Genomic DNA, 18,588 nt, shown 5'->3' with positions numbered 1-18,588 from the left:
GCCTCTGAGCTTACTCAGAGTACCCAACATACTGAATAAAATTTAAAACTAACAGCGACTCTGTGTCTTTAAAAACAACTCCGCAAAAAGTCACAGACTCCACAACAATAGCAGTCTATGAGGTTTTGGCACCATCAAATCTCAGGCTTCATCTTCTAACCTCAACCATATTATAATTCTAATCCGGATCTAAGTGCCTTCTCTACAGCCCATTTAATTTTTTGTCGTCTTTTGCTCCCCATTATAGTACAGTGAATTCTGGTTTAACATTAGTGAAAGTCATACAGACGCACAATGAGGGGGCTCAACAGAACCTGATGTGCAACTGGTTTGATCAAACTACAATTTCTTCATGTTTATAAAAATAAGTCTCTGTCTTGCTCTGGGATGTCTTGTTTAAAATAATACAACTTTTATCCTAAAAGAAACACGAATAACTTATTTAAATATTTAAGCTTCCTTGTATGCTTAAGTATTTGTTGCACAAATAGCTCCCAAAACTGTATTGTCTATGTTTACATCTAGTTATATTAATACAAATTAATCAGATTTAAGTTAAGGGGGAAAATCTTTAAAATCAGAATAAAAGTTATTTTGGATTTTTTATGTAGTTTTCAGACCTACTGATAATTTGCTTTTTGTCTTTAAAAACAAAAAAGCTGTAATTTTATAATTGTGCATAGTGAAATGCTTGATACAGAATAGTCCAGTTTTTTCTGAACTGGAACTCTGAAAAACCTGGGGTCAAGCATTAAACATATATAAATAAAATTGCTTTTTAAAATGAATACTAGAACAGAGTTGCACAGATAAGACCCTCAGTAGGACTGACCTCTTTGTGAGCTTTTAGCACCAGCAGTTACAGCATAACCTTAGTGTCATTTTGGTTATCTCCACACTTTGACACTGATGGTGCTAACCTGCTCCCCACAAATGCAAGGAGCATATCAAGTCAGTCGCTATTCGAACTGTGCTATTGGTGCTATATAACATGGACTTTAATGCTAGCAAACTCAGTATTTGGGTTGTTTTGTTTTTTAAAGCAAAGGCAAGCAGCAGAACAGTGATTTAGCTTTTACCTTCAGTTTTCTCTGTAGTAGTGCTTATTGTCAGCTGAGTCTCAGTCGCAGAGCACCTGCCGTTTTCTTCCTCTGCTAATTGTATGACAGGTTCATATTGCAATATGGCATCCAGATCATGAAAAAACTTCATGGTTTTCGTAGCATCTCCAGAGTTGTGGGCATATTTAACTGTTCTGTATTCATACTTAAGATTTTTGTACTTTGCCCGGCACTGTTTCCAGTCTCTGTAAACCCCAAAGTCCTGTAGTCTTTTAGCAATGTAGATGAATATTCCTTTATTCCTTAGTGTTCGATGAAGTTGCTTTCTTATGCTTTTTTCTGACCAGACGCTTAACAAGGCTTTAACCTCCTCTTCAGTCCAGTGCTTTCCTGCTCCACTCTCCATGTTGAAAGTGACCTGGAAATGATTCACTATTTCTAGCCAAGATTTTGTTTCCTAGGAAACCAGACGGCTGGTTGTCAGTAAGCTCCACAGAGATGAAAGGATCTAGTTTTACTGGCTCAAGCTGCCTGAGGGGAGTAACTTGAGAAACTGCCAAATAAGCAGGCTCTGTATTAGAAGCAGACAAATAAAGCAGCTCAGGCACAAATGATCAGTGTGTGTGTTACTAGCTGCATTAGGGAAAGGCTGCTTTCTGCAGGATAAAAACTGAACAGAATATCTGGTGTCTAAATATATCTGCTTTTAACCCTTGTTATGAAAAATGTTTCTAATACTCTGCTATTTTGTATTTGAATTTCCACTGACTGGCATTCTCATAGGCATACCGGCCTCTGGTTTCTATTCTATCCCATCCAGGAAGAGCACAGATCAACTGCAGACACTTCCTCAGCCTGACGAAGGGTGTTTATACTGGAAAGCTTGCAAAGAAGAATTTTTCCAACTATTTTACTTGGGCTAATAAAAGATATCGATTTTACCCAAAGAACCTCGTCTTACTGTTTTGTAGTTACTGTAAAGAGAAAGCTCATTCCGAAACCTTTGTTCTCTTATTTCTTAATGTTTCTGTCATTTTTGTTGCATGGCAGAAGTCTTAGTCATTTGGGCATTGTTGTTTGTTTGCAACCATTTTTATATTTTGTGTTCTGAAAGGTGTTAGTAGGAGTCCCCCATCAGTCCCAAACTGAAAGGTGTAATTGAACTGGTGTTAAAGTGCAAGTTAATCATGACAAATGATGCAGCCTGTGTGCATTTTTGTTTTTAAAAAAAAACAAACCAAAATATTCTGGGATTTATGCTACTGAACAATTTTTTTTTGTTTTCACAGAGCACATAACCGGTTTTATGTTTTCTTATTTCATGTTAAAACTAGCAGTGTGTGTGTGTGCATGCACATGCGTGTGCATTCCATGAGAACATTGTCTAAAAGTTGACATGCCAGTTCTGTCCTTTTATCTCCCAGCATTTTCACTCGGTGCAGGAGAATACTAGGGATGAAAGAAGAGTAAAGACTCTCAGAACAGATGCAGAATCCATCAATCTGTGCCCTCCTCTCCCCATCCCACATGGTCAATTGTGATTGTGGGTGGTGCTTGGCTAGGCTAGTTCATCTGCATAGCCATGGTTGTATCTATCTGTCTCCTCCCCCAGCTGTTCCTTACATCCCTGTGAAGCAAAACTCTGGTGTATAGGGGTAGGCAGCCCCTGTTAGAGTCTGCACAGCCTACTTTTACAGGTTTCACTGCTGACCAGACGTTCTGAATCTGTGGGGGAGAAGGTGGGACTAGAGGAAGCCAGGAATGCGGGTAGGTGGTGATACTGGCTTCAGAGATTGTCCCAAAATTGCAGAGAAAATCAGTGCGTTATACCAAGGATAACTTGACACTTGTCTTTTGATTTTTTCCCTTTGCTGTCTAAAGGGACACTTACCAACTTTGAAAGGGCCTTTATGAAACGCAGCCAAATGTTTGTTGAATGTGCTACATCGGTCTCTCAGTTTTCTTATATAATTCTTGTGTTTTATAGAAACACATTTTCCTAAACAAAGTAAACAGGGTTGAGGGGGGAACAGAGACGCTTCTTTGTTCACTGTTTTATAATAATCATTATATTAGCAAAAATGGTAAAAATTTTAGATATAAATTTTGTTTTTAGTCAAGCACTCCTTAATACTTCCTTTACCCACAGCTGGTGTTAGTGAATAGTGAGTGACTTTTCATTCTTATCTCCATCAGGGATTATCTCCTGTTCAACTAGTTAGGGGTCAGTCATATTGAATATTCATTCTGCTGTTTCATATGCAAGTATAACTCAAGGGCAATTCAACCAGTGACACCTATGAAGTTTATCCAGTTTAATGGGATAAGCCTGTTTTTATAGTTCAGGAAATAAATAAGTAATTTTTTTCCTCTGTCAGCATTTAGGTTAGGGTGGGCAAAATATGGCCTGTATGCCAGATCCGACCCGCCAAAGGATCCTGTTTGGCCCATGGAAAGTCCCCTAGTCCCGCCCAGCCCAGGTTCAGGAGGCAACCTAGGCAGTGGCAAGTGCAGCTGCTCCCACTGCCCCTGAGCATATGGCAGGGTGGGAGCAGCACAGTTGGCAGTTCTTGGAAGGCATGGGGCTGCCACTGTCTGCATCTCTGCCATTGTTCCCGCTGCTCAGGCATCCTGGCCAGTCTGCCTTGCACCTACGCTGGGCGAAGTGGGCAGGCAGAGCACTTGGCCAGGTGGATGGGATGGGGCTGTGGGTGGGCAGGGAGTGCATCTGAGAATGGGACAGGTGGGCAGGGCCAGGGCTGGGATCATGGGGTGATGATAGTGCAAGGTTGAGACCTGGTGCAGAGCCATGATCCACTCCTCACATGTTTCTGCGGCAGGCATCAATTCTGTTGGCAGGGGCATGAAGGGAGAGGATCACAGCCCTGCCCTTGGCCCCATCCTGCATTGTCACCATGCTGCAATCCTACAACCCCATCTCCTCTGTCTGGCATCCTGCCCACAGGGGTCCAGGCTGGTCTCCACAGAACCAGCCTGCTCTGTCCAGCACCTCTGGTGGTAGGTGCAGGACAAATGGGGCCTAATAGGATCAATTGCCCCTACACCCTTCACACAGCACCTCCCCCATGCCATACCTGGCTAGGTCAGCACCCCTTCCCTCTGGCCTGTAACAGCTCACTGAAACTCCTGAAGAGGCTGTTACCAGATTTGCCCATCACTTTGAGGTGTGCTCATTTATGAGGGATACATTTCTAGGGTTTCTGTAATTCTATCAATGTGCTACTTGTGTTTCTATATGGAGCTGTATTTCTCCCTTCTGCAAGTCCTCACCCCCATGGAGCTATCTTGCAGGATTCAGTTTCAATGGGGATGGGTTCCTCCAGTCACCAAATCAGTCATACACACACAAATGCACACAGATTAATGTGATATGCCTGACCCAGCCGGGTTGATCAGCATGGACAGGTTGACACCCTCATATGCCAAGAATCAGTTCATCAGAGCAACAATAACCACAGTCAGACACAAGCACACAGGTGAACAGAATACCTCTGAATCCGGCTGGGTGTCCAGCTGACACCCTCATGGGCCAGCATTCAGTTCATTAAGGCACATCTGAACCAAACTGGGTCAATCAGCCTGTACAAGCTGATCCCCTTATGCATTTCGAACTCAACATGTCCCAATCTTTAGCCTCTTGATGAGTAGACCCCACAGTATTTTTGGGCTGCACAGGGATCTTTAGCTTAGGTAAAATAAGTCGCTGCAGAGCAAGTGGGGAAGAAGTAGAGAAGGAAAAATATATCCAGTTAATACCAGTTTGACTAAAAAAGTTATTTACTGCTAAGTATATGAAATATATAATGGTACTAGTAATAATAGGCATGCAAAGGAAAACAAACACAGCCAATTACAATACTACCCTGGTTTCACTAAGTGTTTGGGGAAACTTAGCTCAAGCTTACCTAATACAATTCAGGTTCAGAAATCTATGCCTGAGAGAAAAAAAGAAAAGAGAGAGAGAGCGAGAGCTGGGATCTCCCCAGTCCAAGGCACTCGGGTTCCAGTGCTGACAGGTAAAGTTCTTAGCACAGTCCTTGAAGGGGGACGATCTGTTTCTTCCAGCTTCTCGGGAACAACAGCAGATGGTGTCAGAGAGACTTCTCCTCTTGAAGCACAACTTTGTTGCTGTTTTTTACAGATTTTTATACCCTCAGTTCAGCTTCTTCAAAGCATTCTTAATAGTGTAAATAATTGTCTTTTCTATTGACAAGGGGTTATTTGGTTTGGAAGATCTCGAGAAAGTGATTAACACCCAAGAAAAATGTAAGTTTTTAAGGAGTAACCAGATACTTAGGAGCCAGCTTGAAATCCCTATGGATGGATAGCAGATATACTGGATGGGATTCTTCATTGTTTCTTCAGAAACCATAGATAGCTTGTAGCATCAGGGTTTTGGATTTTTACCTGTTGTGAACAAGCCTCAGCTTAGCATGACTTTTCATAACTTTTGTGAGGAGGACTTCCACCAGTTATCTCAGGACAAGACTGACAACACTTGTGGTCTGGGCTCCAGTGGGCTGGATGCTGTGATGAACCCTTAGCAATGCATTTTTCAAATGTTGCCCATATCCCCTCTGACTCGGTCTCTTTGCCTCAGCATTCCCTAACCCGGCAACTGAGTTTTAGTTGATCAAGTTTAAGTAGGACTCCCATAGTGGGACCGGAGAATGTACGGCCCAAGATGTCTATTAAACTTTTACTTCTGCTTAGAGGGGTGTGTGTGTGTGGACGGGGGTGAGGGGGAGTCCTTTGTAAATCCAGATTAGAATTGGTCTGATAAATGCTCAGCTGGGTGTGTGTAAATGTGGGTTGATTAGCATTTGGAGCATAGATTCCCCATCATGCAGTACTTCCCTGCTTCTCTGATCCCAGAATTCTGTTCTCCATCTTCCATGTAGATGAATTGTCATCTGGTTCCATCTTGCGTGCAAATGAGACCTAGGGCAGTTGTTTCAGTTTTGTCACCCTTATCTGGACAGCTTTAGGTGCGTCTCCCACTGCATCTTCATTGTCTTTCATAATCAGTTCTTGTTCGGGGGGGGGGCGGAAATCTTTGTGAGACAGACAGGCTGCGTTCTGTATCCAGGTTTCCCCAGGAACACAGAGCTGAGAGGTAACAAGGCCCTGATTTAGCTGCATCATTTAATGTGCATCACATTGGTTAGGGGTTTTTTTAATTGTGGTTTGTTTGGTTTTTTTGGCTTTTTTTAAGTTTTAGTCCAACTGAAGACTGCCCTAAGAATGTACCCCAGTTCAAGTCTGTTACAGAAACTGTACAGACTTGTAGCTGGTGATCATGGTCCTAGCATTCAATGCTCAAGTAGACCATAGGCAAAGAAAGAGTGGCTCATGCTGGGACTAGAAGCTGAGTTTTTAAAAAATAAAACAAAACATGGCTTTCACCTGCTTTGTAAAACATGGGGAACACTGTCTGCTGCTGGCACATTGTGGTGTTTAGCTTATTATAACCTGCTTATCTGGCACCTGTGGTATTCAGCTTGCTATAAAAGGGAAGACTGAGGCAGGGATGACTGTCTGTAAAAACAGGAAAGAGCCCAGAAAAGTTGCATCATTTGATATTGTGAATCTTTAGTATTAATGTTCTGTCTTCTAAGACCAATTTGACTATAAAAATAAACTTATCCTCTTTCATGACATTTATAAGCTTAATTTTACAGCTTGGGCACAGAAGCTAAGGTATCTGATATAAGGATCCAGAGCCTTTCAGTAGGTTCTAAACACTAACTTGGTTGCTTAAATGCAAAAGCCTCCACCTAACACAGGAGGTAAAGTGACCCACCAGGGGCAACGCTTTGCTTGACTTGGTATTGGCCATAGGGAATGGCCTGGTGGGGGCCGCCTGTGGATTCAAGGCAACTTAGGGGACAGCGATCACCAAATGATTAAATTCACTATCCAGCAAAGGGCGAGCATTATACCCGGCAGGACACAGGTGCTAAACTTTAAAAAAGCTGACTTTGATAAACTCAGGGGATTGGTTAGCAGGGTGCTAGGAGCTAAGAACTTAGATGTGTTGAGGGTTCAGGGTAGGTGGACATTCCTCAAGGAAACCATCCTTTGGGCTCAGAGTGAGTCAATTCCATGGCAGAGGAAAGGGGGCCAGGAAGCCCCTTTGGCTAACCAGGGGCATCCAGGATGCCTTAAGGACAAAAAAAGGCGTACAGGAAGTGGAAGCAGGCAGTAGCTAGCAAAGAGGAGTATACTTCTTTGGCCTGGACCTGCAGGGAGTTGGTCAGGAAGGCCAAGGCAACTCTAGAATTCAGGCTAGCGTCAGGGATTAAGGACAATAAAAAGTCCTTCTTTAGGTACGTTGGGAGCAAAAAGAAGGTGCAGAGTAGCATAGGACCCATACAGGACGGGCAGGGGGGCTTAGTGACGGATAGCAGGGACAAGGCAGAGCTCTTCGATGAGTCCTTTGCCTCTGTCTTCTTAAATGGAAATCTAGAAAACCCTTAACGTACATCACGGACACCAACAAAGGGAACATCAGCCGACCAATGGTCAGGGGTGACGCAGTAAAAAGACAGTTGGAGGGACTAGACATATTCAGATCACTGGGACCGGAGGGATTCCACCCATGGGTAATGAAGGAATTAGCAGGGGTCATAGCTGATCCACTGGCAGGGCTATATGAGTGCTCATGGTGCTTGGGTCAGGTTCCGAAGGATTGGAAGAGGGCTAATGTTGTCACAGGAAGGAGGACCTGGGGAACAATAGACCAATCAGACTTACCTCTATCCCTAGGAAAATCCTAGAAAAAGTTATCAAGGAACACAACTGTGGGAGCTCGCTAGCTAACATGATGCAGAGGGGTAACCAACATGGGTTTTTAGCAGGCACGTCCTCCCTGATTAACCTAGTTTCCTTTTATGACAAGGCCACCAATTGTTTAAATGCTGGAGTCAAGGTGGATGTCATCTATCTGGCCTTTAAGAAGGCCTTTGACAAGGTATCCCATACCATCCTTATAAATAAACTGAGGAGATTTGCTTTGGATGATTACACAGTAGACTGGGTAGCAAATTGGCTCAAGGGTCACAGTCAGAGGGTGGTAGCGGATGGGTCAGTGTCAACCTGGAAAGATGTGGGCAGTGGAGTCCCTCAGGGTTCAGTTCTGGGGTCGGTGCTGTTCAACATCTTCATCAGTGATCTGGATGACAGGGTGGAAGCACCCTGTCCAAATTTGTGGATGACACAAAATTATAGGGTGCGGCAAACACCCTGGAGAGGAGGAACCAGATCCAGTCTGACCTAGACAGGCCAGGGAAGTGGGTAGAGAGCAACAGGATGCAATTCAATAAGGACAAGTGCAAGGTGCTGCATCTAGGGAGGAAGAACTGCCATCATACCTACAGGCTGGGCGGTGACCGTCTCAGCTCCACTGAGGCAGAAAAAGATCTTGGATTCACTGTTGACTCCAGGATGAACATCAGTCTCCAGTGTGATGATGCAGTTGGCAGAGTCAGTCACACCTTGACATGCATCTGTAGGTGCTTCACAAACATGTCCAGGGAAGTGATTCTCCCTGTCTACGCAGCACTGGTCAGGCTGCAGCTGGAGTACTGTGTCCAGTTCTGGATGCTGTAGTTCAAGTGGGATGTGGACAACCTGGAGAGGGTCCAAAGAAGAGCCACTCACCTGATTAGAGGCTTTCAGGGAAGGCCCTGCGAGGAAAGGCTAAGGGACCTTAACCTCTTCAGCCTCTCCAAGGGAAGGCTGAGAGAGGACCTTGTGGCAGCATACAAATTCATAAGGGGAGAGCAACATAAAGTAGGTGATGATCTGTTTACCAGGGCACCCCCTGGAATGACCAGGAACAGTGGCCATAAACTACTGGAGAAAAGGTTCAGGCTGGACATTAGGAAAAAGTTGTTCATGGTCAGGGTTGCCAGAATCTGGAATGGGCTCCCAAGGAAGGTGGTGCTTGCCCCATCCTTAGGGGTCTTCAAAAAGAGACTGGGGGGTCGGACTAGATGGCCCACTGAGGTCCCTTCTGACTCTATAAATCTATGAAAAGTGACCACCTCAGCTTGAATTCCTAGTTTTAAAGTAACTGGCCCATGTTCTGCTTGAGAAAAAAATCTGAGTAGGTTGAAAACGCTTTAATTTGAGCTGTAGAAGCCTATTGACATAGTTGTGGAATAGCATTCCAGATTAAGCAATTGCTAGTATTTTATGCCCACCTTCAAGTTAATGAAGAAGGTCAGCACTGAGGACCTGACCCAGTGTTAGCTAATGGAAAGATTCCTTTCAACGTCCGTGAACTTTGGGCTGAACCTAATGCAACATTTGGGGATTGGTTTATGCAATACAAGAGTTTTGATATATTTATAAAAAAATACAGTGAATTAGTTTGTATTGAAGTGTCTTGTTCTTTTATCCTTTACAATTCTATTCCATGAGTTGTCCAATTTTCTGTTTGGTTGTATATTGTCTGCAGGGGCCAGGAGAGTGCTGGAATCGTGACAAGTGATGGAGAATCAGCCCAGGCATTCAAAGTGCATAAGGTAAAATGCAAAGATTCCTTGCTCATTTTTGTCTTGGCAGTTTTAAGAAAGAATAACTCTAGTCTTCAGTGTAGCAAGGAGGGCTGGAAAAGTCACCAAAACAAACTAACCAAAAAAGAATTCCAAATCTCTCCATGAGGTGCATATGGGAAGTCTTTACTTGTTTACTTAAATTTAGAAAGATTTTTTTTTTACATTCGTAACACCTGATTTTGCAGTTTTTAATGTTATTCTGTACAACAACAAGGAAGTTTGTTATAATCCTGACCTGATAACTTCCAAGACTTCAGCTTAACCGTCTACTTAAAAAGAAGAAAAACAGGGTGGGGGGAGCAGCAGAAACACACATTTAGGAGCTTTCGGAACTGGAGCCATCTTGCTGCTAATATGTTAGTCCCAGAGGGTTGAAAGGATTAGGCACTGGTAGTTCTGGATAATGATGCACCAAACCAGCATGGTACTGGTGAACTGGAGGAAAAAGAATTAAAAGAAAAAAGAGCTACAGATTAAAGTGTGGAAACATATGCCCAACAAGCATCATGGTATAGAGAAATGAAGAGATTTGCTAAAGGTCAGGAAAGGAGTCTGCATAAAAGTTGAGAACAGAAGTTTGATTTCCACTCTTATGTCTTAAATATTCTTGGTCTTAACATTCCTCCCTCATAATGCACAACAGGAGTGCTACCCTGGCTTTTTAATATGCTAGGATATCCTGGTGACTAGTGAAAGAAGTTCTGATTCATTTCTCTTAGTGAAAGAAGACAACTTGGATATCTTGAAGACTTTTTGTGCTGAAAAAAACAACATACTCTGAAAAGATTGCCAAGTTGAGCAGTGGCACGAATTAGACACTGAGGTTTTCTAAATGCAGATCTAAACCCAGCATAAAAAACAATACAATATGTTGCTGTTGATATCAAGTATTATTTAATTTCTCTTAGCAGCTTTTCTCAATTCCTGTTCTTGCCTATTTATTTGTTCTTCAGAAAACATGCCATGCGTTTCAAAGTGCTATTTAATTACATCCAAACAGTATGTTCCATGTGAGAATTTGTACAAATAATAATTCAGACTATATGAAAGGCTTTTGAGTTGTACAGTATTTTCTTTTTAAAGCATGTTAGACATTGTATTAAAGAATAAAGTTACCTGAGCTGAGCTTTCTCAAAAAAACTGACTGACTATCCTGTACTTGCAGTATCCTACTACTTTTCTCCTGCTACTGCTTTATTTAATGGATATTTTCTTCATGGATAACAGAGTATACTTTTATCTTAAAAATAAACACCTACTTCATGTTACTTAAACACAGTATTAAGGGGATGTGACCTAATGCCACTACGACCACTTTTCTTGTCAGCTTTTTCACCTCTCTTAGGCCTGTCTGCTTTCCTTAGTTTGTACATTTATATAGCCTTGGCACAGTGGATAGCACTGGTGGAAAAAACAACAACAAATGTGTCCTGTTTTCTTATGCTCCTTAAGGGAATGGGTCTTATTAATCATGTGTTCAGTGAAGACAGTCTGAAGAAGTTGTATGTTTCAAACCTTGGAATTGGCCACACAAGATACTCTACTTCGGGGATCTCAGAACTGCAGAACTGCCAGCCTTTCGTTGTAGAAACGCTTCATGGGAAGATTGCTGTGGCACACAACGGTGAATTAACAAATGCTGCAAGACTTAGGAGAAAGGTAGGATTCAGTCTGGGGTTTTTCAGTATAATTTGTTAATGAGTAGTAAGCAGAAGAGGGGAAGCACTGGACACAAAGCTATCTAAGATTAATGAAAAGTGAAGAGAATGGTGAGGAACTCTGTAGCCAAAGTGGTGAATTGGAAAGCACGCTGAGAAATAAGAGTTTTAATTTGTAACTGTTGCGGAGTCTGTGACCTCTTGCGGAGCTGTTCTCAAAGACACAGAGTCGCTGTCAGTCTCAAATTTTATTCACCATGCTGGGCACCCTGAGCAAGCTCAGAGGCCTCGAATAAAACTGTTAGAGGCGATTTATAGTTTACAGTCAAGATGCGCGCGCAGATGGGAATTTTCCGCTGTGATAGATAACAAGGTATTAGGCCAGTTTGAGAGATCCCTAATTGGTTCAAACTGGTTTTTGTGGCTACGTGTGTAGAAATTTTCTAACAAGATCATAGATAATACTGTAGAAATCAGCTACAAAGCAAGACTCAGCATTTCACGAACACAGCCTGATAAGACTCTGGAATGACTAAACCTAAGTCGTCTTAAAGTCTGAAGCAATCAAGGATTAGTTAGTTTCAAAAACAAGCACGTAGCCAAAAACCAGTTTGAACCAATTAAGGGTCTCTCATACTGACCTAATATCTTGTTTTATTTCACAGTGGAAAATTCCCACCTGCGCATGCATCTTGTCTGTAAACTATAAAATGCCTCTAACAGTTTTATTCGGGGCCTCTGAGCTTGCTCACGGTGCCCAGCATGCTGAATAAATTTTGAGACAGACAGCGACTCTGTGTCTTTGGGAACAGCTCTGCAAGGGGTCATGGACTCCGCAACAATTTGGCAACCCAGATGCTGACCTGGCTGCTTGTCGTCCAGACCAGCCTTCCCAGCCGGCATAGGTGAGTTTGTCACCATTCGGAGGGCTCGGTCCAGGCGTTGGGTAAGTGGGGCCCACCATGAGGGGTAGCTGTTCCCAGGAATTTATAGACCAGAGTGCTTAAGCCTCGGGAGGATGGGACAATCGGCTTCAAACGTCCCACCGGGATCTCCTTTAGGGAGGCTTCTCCAGGTTTGGGGAGAAGGGAATCTACCAGTGCAGTCTGGCATGGGCAGGAAGCACGCTTGTATTTTGCGTACACAGGAGTGGCCTGTCTTAACTCAACAAGGTGCTCCAGATAAATGGTGGCCGAAATTTGGCTCATTTGATCGGTCTCGTTTGGCATTCCTTTGAATGGAATCGGTAGCTTTAAAACCTCAACAGATGGATTATTGGTAACTGTGGGCTGAACTGGCTGAAAAAGCACCAAAACCGGTTCTTTACTCTACCACTCCAACTCCTTATGATCCTCCGATTTCAGTCACTGTGGAGTCTGAAGACGACCCTGAGCCTCTCTACCCTGCTCTCCCTGTCCCCGGTCAACCCCTGTCCTCTGACAAAAGCGCTGCAGCTCCCATGGCGTCAGCGCTGGCTCCGAGATCCAGGCTCCATGCCTCTAGAGGCTTTTCTTCGGTCTGGACCTGGGGCCGGGGTCCTGTGGGGGAGGCATATCCACCCAGCCAGGGGAAGGAACACCCGAATGCGGTGGTTCAGGGTCCTTTGTGAACCTACCCAGTCCCGTTTGTGGATGGCGGGGGCAGCTTCCAGGTTTGCCCTACTCTAATTCATGTGTCTTTCACCCGAGGGGACCTCCTCATTTTGCAACAACAGACCCCCTCTTTTCCGGAAAAACCTGATGAAGTAGGATGGACTATTCGGCGCATAGTCCATACTTATGACCCTTCTTGGTCAGACATGCAGAAACTCATGGATACCCTGCTGACCCCAGACGAGCAGGCTAAAGTTTTAGACTGTGCCAGGGCTGTTGCCTGAGCAGGAAACAGAGATCCTTGGCCTTCTAATGAACCCAACTGGGACTATAACACCCCCGAGGGAAGGGCATCCCTGAGGGAAACCCGGAATGATTTACTAGCAGGCTTTGATGAAGCGAGAAAAAAGCCCGTGAATTGGGGAAAATTCCATGCATGCAAACAGGGACCTGAGGAGCATCCGGATGCCTTCTCTACCCATTTGTGTGAGGCAGACAAGACATACGTTTGTCTTGATGTAGATAAACCAGAGCATGTGCCTTTGCTGGTATCAGCCTTTGTAAACCAGAGTGCTCCCGATATTAAGGAGCATTTCTGCAGGTATACTCCAGGGTGGGAAGGAAAGCGTATGTTACAGATGAGAAACATAGCAAGCTATGTGTTTGATGGGAGAAAGGAGAGGGAAAGAAAGAAGGAGAGAAAGGAAGATTTTAGGCTAGTAGCTGCAATGGTTGAGGGAATGATGCACAGAATGTCAGGAAGAGGACAGAACAGGGGAAGGGGCCAGGGAGGGTTTCAACGAAGGGGATTAGGTCAGAGAAACCAGGGCGAGGGGTGGTCCGCAGTTCAAAGGGTCACCAAAGTATGTTACCACTGTAAACAACCTGGACACTTGAAATGAGAGTGTCCCCAGAGGAAGGGGGCCCCCTCCGGACCAGTGACGCGAGGAGCCGGTGTCAAAAACTACTGACAGGAAAGAAGGACTCAATAACCCGATTGACCACCCTCACCCAGTCTGCCCTGCGGTAACTATAAATTGCAATAAGAGCGACCCTGTTGCCTCAGTTCAGGTAGGAAAGCAACAATATGATTGTTTAATTGACACCGGCGCTACTATGTCTATGTTATCTACAACTCCTGAGCGTGCAGGTCTAATTGAGGAAGGAACTGAGAATGTGATGGGAGTGGGGGGGGAATTGTTCAAAACTAGCAGAAGTGCCCCTACTCAAGTCCAAGTGGGACCCTTGTCGTGTAAACACTCCTTTTTGTTGTCTGCCCGTGCTCCTATGAATTTATTAGGATGGGACTTACTGTGTAAGCTGAGGGCCACTCTATGCTGTAGTCCGGAGGGAATAACTTTAGAATTACCAATTGACAAACTGCCTTATTTCGCCAGGGCATGGGCCTTGGGGGGAGGGGGGAGAAGGGAAATTTACCAGTGAAACTATAACAATTGTCAGCCACATTGTGGGGCTGGGAGTCCACCAACGTAGGACTGCTGAAGTCTGCCACTCCGGTTGTTATTCAAACCAAGGGGGGAGTCCCGCCTTGCATGCCTCAGTACCCGGTGAATAAAGAAGCAGAAGAAGGTTTGCAACCCCTTATAGATGAATACATCAGGAAAGGGATCTTAGTGGAGTGTCAGTCTCCTTGCAATACCCCCGTGCTACCAGTCAGGAAACCTAAATTAGGAAAGGATGGCAAGCCTGTCTATCGTTTTGTGCAAGACTTACGTGCTATAAATGATTATGTGACTCCCAGAGCTGCCGTAGTTCCTAACCCTGCCACTATCATTACCTCCATCCCATGGTGAGCTACCCGATTCACAGTAATTGATTTGTGTGCCACCTTCTTTTCAATCCCAGTTGCCGCCCAGTCTCAATACCTTTTTGCCTAAACTTGGAAGAGAAAACAACATTTGACCTGGACGCGACTTCCCCAAGGATACACCAAAAGCCCTACTATCTTCAGCCAAATCCTGACGAAAGACTTACAAGGTATCGTACCTACTTCGGATACAGTGCTCGTACAGTATGTAGATGACCTACTACTAGCATCACGGACTCAGGTAAGCTGCCAGACGGACACTTTACGACTTTTTAAAAGGATTAGCTGAAAGAGGACATAAAGTATCCCCGGGAAAGTTACAGTATTGCCAAAAGAAGGTTACATACCTGGGGCATGTGATCTCAGAGGGACTATGGGAATTGTCTGATGAAAGGGTGAAGGCTATAAAAGACTTGCCAAAGCCTACCACAAAGAGGCATATTCGAGCCTTTTTAGGAGTGGCCGGATTTTGCCGGCTGTGGATCCCTGCTTACGGAGAGATGGTTAAGCCTCTGGTAGAGACCACTTGAAAGGGAGAACCTGAAGTGGTTCAATGGACCCCCGAGCTAGACCATGCTTTCCACCAAGTTAAACACCAGCTATCACAAGCCCCTGCTCTAGGACTCCCCAACTACGAGAAGCCATTTGTGTTGTTTGTCCACGAGAGACGGGGAGTAGCCTCAGGAGTCCTAACCCAGAAACTGGGACCTCAGCTACGCCCAATCGCTTATTATTCTGCCACCTTAGATCCAGTGGCAAAAGGGGTAGTCAGCTGTCTGTGCGCCATTGCAGCAGCAGCACTGCTTGTTGAGCAATCGAAAGAGCTAGTCATGGGGTACGCCTTTAAAGTCAGGGTTCCTCATGAAGTTGAAGCCCTAATGACTAAAGAAAAGACTCAAGCCTTCTCTCACCAGCGTTTAGCCTGGTACCAAGTGACTCTGCTAGTTGCCGAAAGTGCACATCTCACGCTGCACTAGCCTCAACCTGGCCTCGCTTTTGCCTCATCCCGAGGATGGAGAGCCACATCACGATTGCTGCACTGTCGTTCGTATGATGGAAAAGCCCCGAGATGACCTCACTGATGTGCCCCTGAACAATCCTGACTTAGTCTTCTGTGTGGATGGGTCCTCCTACATAGAAGCTGGAGTTTGTCGGACTGGGTATGCGGTCGTCACTGACTTCAACATCATTGAAGCAAAGCCCTTATCTCCCCAGCTGAGTGCACAAGCAGCTGAACTGATTGCTTTAACTCGTGCATGCGAACTGGAAACCAGGATGACTTTAAATGTATACGCTGACAGTTGGTATGCGTTTGGAATTTGCCACTCCACCGGGCAATTATGGAAACAGCGAGGCTTCATTACTTCTTCCGGAGCAAAGTTGCGAACTCCACTCAGGTTTCTGAGCTCCTGGAAGCCATCCAGAAACCCAGACAGATAGCCGTAATGCATGTCACCACACACACCAGGGGGAGCATGCCTGAGGCTAAAGGAAATGAGCAGGCGGATGCTGCTGCCAAAGCCGCCGCTCAGCAACCCCTAAGTCTCAACACCCTTGCTCCTGTGTGAGAGGCACCCAGAGCCTTGGAAGGATATGAGCAAGCGTGCAAAGGAAAAGAAGAAGACTGGAAACGTCTCTATGGGGCTTATTCAAAAGATGGACTGTGGTACACTAGCAATAACTGCCCCATCTTGCCTAAAACACTACAGCGGCCCCTGTGCCAAATAGTCCATGGGCAAGGTCATTATGGGGCAACTGCCATAGCTGAAACCATTCTCCGAGTTTGGTTTGCCCCTGGGATCCATGCAGTGGCTAAACAAGTGACCAGCATCTGCCCCACTTACCCAACGTTCAACTCTGGCCCAGAGAGAAAAGCCCCACCTGGGGGCTGACCTTGGGCATATCAACCATTTGAGAGACTGCAAATAGATTTCATTGAACTTCCCTGGTGCTGAGGATACAGATATACCTTAGTAGTGCGAGATCAGCTCACCCATTGGGTGGAGGCATTTCCTGCCACCCATGCCTCTCATCAGCAAGTCGCTCATGCACTTCCAAAGGATATTATTCCGCGGTTTGGTATACCTGAAGTCATTGAGTCAGATCAAGGAGGTCACTTCACCTCCCTGGTCTTACAAACAATTTACACATGGTTGGGAATCACTAGGCAGCTTCACACCCCTTATCACCCTCAGTCATCTGGAGGGGTGGAAAGGGCAAATCGGACTCTAAAAACCCTTGTAGGCAAACTGTGTTCGGAAACTCAGCTTAAGTGGCCTGAGGCATTGCTCCTTGTACTGTTTGCTATGCGAAATGCACCTAGAGCTGATGTTAAGATATCTCCCTATGAGAAGGTAGGGTTTCAATACACTGGATACAACAACAGGTTAAAATCAAAAGACATCCAAGAGCAACAATAATAGTAATGAGTTTGAGAGTCCATCGTAATCTGGGGAACCAGGATGTCAGGAGAGCCCATGCGTCTTGTACACTCCAAGAGGTGTTATCTGTGGTTATGGCATGGAATTGACTAGCCATATTCTGGATCTTATGGATATCTTCCAATACTCCCCTGATTCATCTACATAGGTGCAGTAAGTATCGTTGACTAAAGTACATACTCTTCCTTGATTAGTAAGAAGTAGGTCTAATGCTAGGCGATTTTGCAAAGTAATATGAGAAATGTGAGTTACTTCAGTTTGCAGTCGGGTTAAGGCATCAGCGGTATTGTTAGCTAATACTTCCAGTGAGGCTGAAAGATTTACAATAGTCTTTTCAAGTTCAGAAACACCTAGCCAAAGTATGAACTGTCAGGCAAAGGAATGGAATGGGGTAGGTTGCTCGAGGAGGAGGTTGAGGCTCACCCCTCGTCAGAACTGATGTGGGCGATTTTGGTGCCACCCTTGAAGCGACTTGTTCGGGTGAAGTGTCATATCTGGGATCACTACATCCACGGTGCACGTGCCATACCAGGTGGGTGGCAAATGCTTAAATGCAACTTTCTCACAAAGCCAATAATGCCCTAACATGTACAGGTCCATTACCTTGCTATCCGAGAGAGGATGGGTCTAAGGTTATTGTTATATTACAAGCACCGGCTGTGGTATTCTCTACAAACACAGCAAAACTACTAAAACAGGGCTTGTAATAGCACACAGAATCTTCAGGGAGGATTACTTCGTTAAGGAACCAGTATTCATAGTACCATTTACTGTCGTTATGGATGCTCTTGCTAATAGAGGAATTATTGAATGAACTAAGGCCAAGACCAATGAGAGGAATACTTACGCTGGGATGCTTGGGTAGTCAAGTACACACCCAGCAGTTTGAGAAGTTTAGGTTACTCACGTAGGAATTGGTTATTTTCACAAGAGTTATGAGGCCATTCTACATTTTGATGAGGATTGATAGCTAGTAATTTAGGGGACGACACTCGCCAAACCAAGGTCTCGATTCCACTTTTGGAATAGAATGATTGTTCCCCAGGGTCATTAGTTTTACTTTGGATGTAAGCTTGGCTTGCCCCTATGGTAGGGTCTGCGCGCTAAATTTCATAGCTATTAGTGTAATACCCATACAGCTTACAGTGACCTGGGGGAGCATTGGACTTGTATATGACGGCAGAAGCCCCTTCAGGCGGGACTTGATTAACTTTGTCTCGAACTTGTTTGGTGTTAGAATACTCTAGTTGGGTACCAGGATAGGCTCCTCTGAATCAGGTGAGACTGCAGGGGCATCCGATTAATGTGGGCAAATAGACTACTAGCAAAAATACACTTATGATAGTACTTGTAAGGCACATATTGTCCATTGACTGTTGGATCTCTGCAGCTGAAGAGGAGGTACGCGATGAGATTTCATTGG

The 18,588-nt window shown here is 44.7% G+C and overlaps 2 protein-coding genes across 7 annotated transcripts in view; one reads left to right on the top strand and one right to left on the bottom strand.

Annotated features, from left to right (window-relative positions):
• PAICS (phosphoribosylaminoimidazole carboxylase and phosphoribosylaminoimidazolesuccinocarboxamide synthase) overlaps positions 1 to 1,482 on the bottom strand; it is a 74,820-nt gene extending 73,338 nt beyond the window's left edge. For all 6 annotated transcript variants that reach the window (XM_090035973.1, XM_090035974.1, XM_090035975.1 and 3 more), the window contains exon 1: positions 1,080 to 1,482. In XM_090035973.1, coding sequence (XP_089892099.1) covers positions 1,080 to 1,467 — 388 coding nt within the window. In that variant the 5' untranslated portion in view covers positions 1,468 to 1,482. The remainder of the gene's footprint in view (positions 1 to 1,079) is intronic.
• The window catches only part of PPAT (phosphoribosyl pyrophosphate amidotransferase), a 96,699-nt gene that overhangs the window by 54,907 nt on the left and 23,204 nt on the right, over positions 1 to 18,588 (top strand). The window contains exons 2-3 of the mRNA XM_090035982.1: positions 9,547 to 9,613; positions 11,099 to 11,305. Of these exons, the coding sequence (XP_089892108.1) occupies positions 9,547 to 9,613; positions 11,099 to 11,305 (274 nt within the window). The remainder of the gene's footprint in view (positions 1 to 9,546; positions 9,614 to 11,098; positions 11,306 to 18,588) is intronic.

The sequence above is a fragment of the Crocodylus siamensis genome, chromosome 2 (genome assembly GCF_052110815.1).
Source record: "Crocodylus siamensis isolate JL-2025a chromosome 2, ASM5211081v1, whole genome shotgun sequence".
In the NCBI taxonomy this organism is placed as follows: Eukaryota; Metazoa; Chordata; order Crocodylia; family Crocodylidae; genus Crocodylus; species Crocodylus siamensis.
This window is presented reverse-complemented; position numbering and strand designations above follow the sequence as displayed.